The following is a 7856-nucleotide window of genomic DNA, read 5'->3' as shown; positions in this document are numbered from 1 at the left end:
GCCCGCTTTAGCCTCGCCACTACTAGCGGAGTCTTGAGGTATAGCTGCACGGCGTTCGCAGCCCTGGAGTCCCGTTCTACATCATCTTAGCTGTTTATTTTGATTCAGACAATTATATTTTTATTCAGGCTATTATTTGTAGTACTCTAGACGCTCGTGTATTCGTGACACGAGTTCTGGGATTATATTTGGATTTTGTCGTTTATTAGTTTATTCACTCCATTTCAGACTATCTAGCTTATTGGTTTTCATTAGATTTGAATTGTAAAAAATGATTAATAATTATATCTAACGTTGACTTGCCTAACAAGTGAAATGTTAGGTGCCATCACGATTCATAGGGTGGGAATTCGGGGTCGTGACAACTTTAATATATGGAAATTAAGCGGGGAAAGTACACAAACAACTATTATTTAGGAATTAATCAATACTTATTTTGTCCTAAAAATTTAAACTAAAATTTTTAACTTCAATAAAAACTAAAATTTAGAATACATTAGCTAATTTTTAAATAACATTCCTTTAGTGTGGTTACTTGGTACCATTCCAACAAAATAAGCTTTTTGGTATTTGCACAATAAGCTTTTAAAAATAATTTTAATTTTTCCCGAAAATAAAAAATGGGAGACAATTTCCACTCGAAAATACATTCTTGGAAGGATCCCAGTAAACCCCAACTTAAACTTTGAAATCAGTGTGTGGGTGTGATAGAATCGGCTCTCTCTCATAGATAGCTTCCCTCTCCTCCTCCTCCTCTCTCTCTCATTCTATCATCAACAAATGTGCTGTAAAACATGAATTGAGAATAGCAGCAGCTTCACTTCCTTACCAGAATTCTCAATCTTGCAGCCATGGAAGGTTCTCTTTACCCAAATAGGCCAATCTTGCCAGTCCAATCCACAAAGCCAACACCTTTACCTCCAAACCAGCGCCTCAAATTGAATCCCACCACCATTTCCCCCCTCCCACCTCTCAAACAACAGCAACAACAACAGCCCCCTTCCTCTTCTACTTCTTTCCCTCTTGATTCTCTTCTCCAACAGCTCCTTCATGTTTCCTCTTCAACTCCTCCAAGAACTATTAAGTTTTCAAGAATTGGAAATACCCATTTGTCTTCTCTTCCTATTTCTTTGGAAAATCAAGAAAATGATGATACCCTTTTGGAGAATATGAGGGTTACTGTTCCAAAGTTGGAATCTTTTGGGGAGGATGATGATGGTTCGCTTGATTTTCTCCCTCTCAACTGTAAGTTAATGATTGATTCAATTCTTGAACGCCCTCTCTGTAATTTGAGCGCATTCTTTGATTCTGTGAAATTTGAGTTGCTTGAAGTTGATTTGATGAGTCTTTTAAAGGGGTTAGATGTTTTAGGCAAATGGGATAGTGCCATTCTGTTGTTTGAATGGGTTGTCTTGAACTTACATGTTGAAAATGACAAGCTAGATAGTCAAGTTATTGAATTTATGGTGAAGGTTTTGGGTAGGGAAAATCAGCATTTGGTGACTTCAAAACTGTTTGATGTTATTCCGTTTGAGGATTACTCGCTTGATGTTCGAGCGTGGACGACTGTTCTACATGCTTATTCGCGTATTGGGATGTATGACAAGGCAATTGCATTGTTTGAATATGTGAAGGAGAAAGGTTTATCTCCCACCTTGGTTACTTACAATGTTATGTTAGATGTTTATGGTAAAAAGGGTAGGTCTTGGAACAATATTTTAGTGCTTTTAGATGAAATGAGGAGTAATGGACTTGAATTTGACGAGTTCACTTGTAGCACGGTGATAGCTGCTTGTGGAAGGGAAGGGTTGTTGGAGGAAGCAAAAGAGTTTTTTGATGGGTTGAAGAAAAAGGGTTATGTTCCGGGAACGGTTGCTTACAATGCTTTACTCCAAGTGTTTGGTAAGGCTGGAATTTACTCAGAGGCTTTGAGCGTACTGAAAGAAATGGAGGAGAATAATTGCCCTCCTGATTCGGTGACCTATAACGAGCTGGTGGCAGCTTATGTGAGAGCTGGCTTCCTCGAAGAGGGAGCTGCTCTTATAGGCACAATGTCACAAAAGGGTGTAATGCCAAATGCTATTACTTATACTACAGTGATAGATGCCTATGGTAAGGCAGGGAAGGAGGACCAGGCCTTGAGCTTTTTCAAGCAAATGAAACAATCAGGTTGTGTTCCTAATGTTTGTACATATAATGCAATCCTTGGGATGCTGGGAAAGAAATCTCGAGTAGAAGAGATGATGGATATGATATCTGATATGAAATTAAATGGCTGTGCCCCAAACCGAATTACTTGGAACACAATGCTTGCAATGTGTGGAAATAGGGGAATGCAAAAATATGTAAATCGTGTTTTCCATGAGATGAAAAGCTGCGGTTTCGAGCCTGATAGAGACACATTTAATACTTTGATCCGTGCTTATGGCAGGTGTGATTCTGATTTTAATGCTGCAAAGATGTATGATGAGATGATCGAAGCAGGATTTACTCCATGTGTCACAACATACAACGCGCTTCTTAATGCCCTTGCTCGTCGAGGTGATTGGAGAGCAGCTGAATCTGTTTTCTCAGACATGAAAAGTAAAGGCTTTAAGCCCAGTGAAACTACTTACTCTTTGATGCTCCATTGCTATTCCAAGGGAGGGAACGTGAGAGGTGTGGAGAGAATCGCAAAGGAAATTTATGATGGTCATATCTTTCCTAGTTGGATGCTTTTGAGAACCCTCATTCTTGCAAATTTCAAGTGTAGATCTCTCATGGGTATGGAGAGAGCATTTCAGGAATTACAGAAAAATGGATACAGGCCAGATTTGGTCATATTTAACTCCATGCTTTCCATATTTGCAAGGAACAAGATGTATGACCGTGCTCACGAGATGCTGCATTTAATTAGGGAGAATGGTCTGCAACCAGATCTTGTTACATATAATAGTTTAATGGATATGTATGCTAGAGCCGGTGAATGTTGGAAAGCTGAGGAACTCCTTAATCGACTGCAGAAGACTGTAGGAAAGCCAGACCTTGTATCATATAACACTGTCATTAAAGCATTCTGCAGACAAGGTCGTATGGAGGAGGCCGTAAGAATTTTCTCCCAGATGACAGAAAAGGGAATTCGACCATGCATTGTTACATATAATACATTTGTTGCTGGATTTGCAGCTCGAGGAATGTTCTCCGAGGTAAATGAATTGATCAGTTATATGATCCAGCACGAGTGCAGACCAAATGAGCTAACATATAAGACTATTGTTGATGGTTACTGTAAAGCAAAAAGATACCAAGAAGCTATGGACTTTGTGTTGAATATTAGGGAAAAAGATACCACTTTTGATGAAGAATCTTTACAAAGATTTGCTTCTCGAGTTAGGGGAAATGTGGAGTCATGACTTAATAATTTCCTGTGCTACCTCACTCTTTAATAAATTGAGGTCCAAGTTTATTGGTAAACTTCCATTGAAGATTGGAAGAGAGAGAGGGAAGAACTGAGGTAAGTCCCAAAACTTAACTTGTTATTTTGCTTCTATTCCCTCCCTTCCTTCAGCTATCAGCCACTAAAGTTGCAACAATTTGATGGGAAGGGCAACTCAAGATATCACAGGGCGAACTCCTTTTCTCATCCTAAGTTTTAACTTGCTTTATAGAGACTCCAAACATAGATATGAACAAAAGAACTACAACATTATGATTGTTCTCTCATCCACCAGCTCTATGTATAAAGTACTTCCCTATACAACTGAGGTGTTACTGCAAGTTTTTTCAAGCTAGCACTAGACCAAATTCTCAGGATGACTTTTGGATTTTGTAAGAAATATAGAGTTATGAAACCTGAAATTGAATGTTGCAGCTTTCTTTTTGTACCATTTATAGTTTCATATGGATATAATAAATGTCATTGTATTGCTTCTGATAGACTGCTTTGTATATGCTTTGCAACATTCTTTCTTCATTCAATTTTAAGGGCTCCAATCTGCTTATTACTGCTGTTATAGTAACAATTAATCTTGCGTATTTCTCATCTAGTCATCTATGGCACTTGGCTGCTAACAAAAGAGTTTTCAATATCGAGAATGAAACTTATAAACTTTTAGTTGACAATGTTATTTCAATATTATTTTAATACGTCATTTCTTATACTTATGAACAAGGTAGACTGCTAGATAAGTAGGCTACTATCCGACTAGTAGGACATGCAGTTCTACTTCTGCCTTTTGCGAATGATGCAAAGTAAATGTACGAAAAATACTGGATTGAGATCTCTGTCTTCGAATATAAAATCCTTATCTCTTCTCGTTTTGCTTAATCTTAAACACCCCCACAAAAGAAAAATGATTTTGGAACCTTACTCTTTCTTACTCAAAACACAATTAAGAGAGAAAAAGCAAAAACACAGGTCAAAACCGGGGGGGGGGGGGGGGGTGTTCTCAGAGAAAGAGTCGTCTAGTTTGAATTGATTTTTGTTTTTCTACTTCTGTAAATAAGTGATTATCAGATAAATAATTCAACAGAAAATGGTAATATTTTTCCCTATACTTTGAGAAATAAGTCATATCTACCCTCCATTTAGATTATCATATTGATGGCAAATGCTTCTCCCCTAGCCCTTTTGTTCTTGGTTAGGAATTATGGACATTCATTATTAGATAACTATTGATATTTCGTTCCCTTGGATGTCCATATATAATGTGCCTCGTTAAAATCTTACTAAGAAAAAATCTCGTGGAAATAAAATCTTAGTGAAAAAAAAGAATATATATATATATATATATATATATATATATATATATATATATATATATATATATATCATTATTTTGCTGCCTCGTTAAAAATTTTGTCAGAAAAACTAGTGGAATAAAACCTTGGCTAAGAGAAAAGGAGTACAATGCGTCTTTTGCTCTCCCTGATAAAAACATTACTTAATATCTCAGAGATGACAAATTCTAATCTTGTGTTACAACTTCTCAATTGTTGAGATTGACAATGCTTTAATGAACTATTCCTTAAAATTTTAGTTGAAAGAATTTGTTGAACATCTATTTTGCCATTCTCTTGAAGATCATGTCTATAAAAGAATTTTGGTGAGATGTGCTTCGTTCAACCTCCTTTGTTCTGCCTCCTTCAATATACCTTCTTTCAATTGAGCTATGCAAGCATCATTGTCTTTAATATTATTAGATTTTTAAAAAAACTCACATATCTCCTATGTATTGAGTCACTTGATTTATAAGTTACTAGTATCTTGGCATGACATTGTAGAATATCATAATCTAGCAGCATCCTCACATGCAAATAGATTGCTTAAAGAATAAACTTCAAGTAATGCTCTGCATTTGCATAACCAACAAAACCTTTTCAATATTTATTAGGATAAACAAATCTATATTAATGATTCCTTTTGCTATATAATACTAATCGTATTACAATATCTCCGCATAGGAGTAAAATTATATCTCGCTAGCATATTGTTATACTCATGGTTCTAACAAGATACATAAGTGCACTAATTGCACTAAGACACAAAAATAAATCATATATGTTATGATTGCTTTAATCCATATAAGAATTTGCTGAAACTTTATTTAACAAATATTTTGAAAACTTTTTATATGTTTCAGAATAATTTAAATCTTTCAAGTATTTTTACTATATGCATATCATGTTTTTCATGTATTGCTAGACTAAGAACATGTCTCCATATAATGAATGTCAGGACATTTATAAAAAAAAATTATGCCACCCTACTGGTTTTATACTTTCAGGTATTGGGAGTATCCATCCAAAACTCATGTTTTCCAAGTAAATTAATATTGATTCCGCATTTTTCATTTAGCCAATCATTTATCTTTTCACATTCTATGACTGATTTGAGCTTAATATCCATGTTATTGTTTATAATATTGAGTGTTACATTATATCAAAGATATCATCGACGATCTTTTTACGTCGGTTCCATCATTACCCAATAAATACATAATTTATTGAGATCTTTTTATCCCATTATTTTTAGATATTCGAGCCTCTCCCATGAGATTTTATGAAGTGTTATGTCACGAGGTTCTTCTGGAGAACTTGCCTCATTATTGTGATCATCTTAATCATTTGCTCATGTCCTTCAACAAAGAGTTTTATCTTTGGAATCGAATAGTTTATCACACTATATGTGTGTCATAGACTCTGTCCTTCAAAAATTTTAATTCTAATTGGAGCATTTGCAGCTGGAATATTTTATTTTTCTTTGAGTCAGCAAACGAGTCCAGCAATTATTTGCAACTTTTTTGCAAATAGATTATCTTTTGAACTTCAAGTTCATATTTATCTTGTACAAGGATCTAGATAATTCCTTTTACATATAACTTTCAACTGCTTATTCTCCCCCCTTCTAATGTTGGAATCACCAACGTATATCCCCGACCTTCTTTGGGGACCCATCTTTATGTGTTATGATGGAGCAACTGAAATATAGATCGCACATTCAAACTTTTTAGATGAGAAATATTTTATTTTTGACCCTTAATCAATCATGATCGGGAGAATTAATGATAACTCGTTGATACATACAAATGCTATTACATGTTAAATAGCATATCTTGTATCAAATTTAGGAGCTTTATTGTAACGATCAAGCCAGTCATTTTGTATATTTGGGCCCTATTCTCCTATTTATTCTTTTCTTATATTTATTTATTATTTTATAATATTTTGGGATGGTTGTCTTAGTTTCGAAGAGGTGTAACGACCCGGCCGGTCGTTTTGAGTATTACAATCTCATTTTTTCATTTTCTGCTCAAATTATACTTTATAGTTATTGTGTGACTTGTCGGGATAATTGGTTCGGGTCCGGTGAGATTTTGGAATGAATTGAAACACTTAGTTCCAAGGTTTAAAGCTTAAGTTAAAATAGTGATCGGATGTCGACTTATATGTAAACGATCCCAGAATGGAGTTTTGATGAATTCAATAGCTCCGTACGGTGATTTTGGACTTATGAGTGTGTCCGGAAAATTATTTGGAGGTATGTAGTGGAATTAGGCTTGAAATGCCGAAAGATAAATTTTTGGGAAGTGGACCCCTTTGCCGCATATGCGGAAATAACTGGGGCAGAGCCTTAAATTCGAGGGTTCGACATTTTCACCCATTTTTCGGATTTTGGAGCTTGGGTTGGGTGATTTTGGAGAGAAAATTTTTCACACAACTTGGGGTAAGTGTTCTTAACTCTCTTGTGATTATATTCCATGAATTAATCTTCATTTTTGGTGTAAGATTATTGAATCTTCAAGAGAAATAGAAGAAAATTTTTATAATGTCACAAAACAAATTTTTCAAGTCTGAATACCCGATTTGGAGTCGGATTTGAGTGAAATTAGTATGGTTGAACTTGTAATTGGATGGGTTGTCGTATTTTGTGCGTTTTGTCGGATGTCGAGACGTGGGTTCCACGAGTGATTTTGGGGGCGAAATTTTGGATTTTGTGGAAAATATTAGCATTTTGATATGGAATTAATTTCTATAAATTGTGTGAATTGAATCAAATTAATTGTGGTAGATTCGAGCCGTTCGGGAGTTGATACACGTATCATGGAATTTCTGGAGCATTGTTTAGCTTGCTCGATATTGGATTCGGCTTGTTCGAGGTAAGTAACTCTTCTAATCTTGGAGTTGAGGGTATGAATCCTGAATATATGTATTTCATGAATTGTTGGGAGGTGACGCACATGCTAGGTGACAGGCGTGTGGGCGTGCACTATAAAAATTATAACATAATTGTTTATGTGGAATTTTGTAGTAAAATAATCTTGGCATTTTCCATGCGGTTTTATGTCTTAAGGAAATTGAGCTAAAAAGCATAATAA

At 35.4% G+C, this 7856-nt stretch overlaps 1 protein-coding gene across 1 annotated transcript; it reads left to right on the top strand.

Moving 5' to 3' along the window:
- Positions 1-684: 684 nt before the first annotated feature.
- On the top strand, positions 685-3980 carry LOC104112016 (pentatricopeptide repeat-containing protein At2g18940, chloroplastic). Its single transcript, XM_009621839.4, has one exon. It carries the CDS (start codon positions 852-854, stop codon positions 3390-3392), a length of 2541 nt encoding a protein of 846 aa, XP_009620134.1. The 5' UTR covers positions 685-851; the 3' UTR covers positions 3393-3980.
- Positions 3981-7856: the final 3876 nt, after the last annotated feature.

Source organism: Nicotiana tomentosiformis, chromosome 11 (assembly GCF_000390325.3).
Source record: "Nicotiana tomentosiformis chromosome 11, ASM39032v3, whole genome shotgun sequence".
Lineage (NCBI taxonomy): Eukaryota > Viridiplantae > Streptophyta > Magnoliopsida > Solanales > Solanaceae > Nicotiana > Nicotiana tomentosiformis.
The sequence above is the reverse complement of the archived record's forward strand: the minus strand, read 5'-3'. Positions and strand labels throughout refer to the sequence as shown.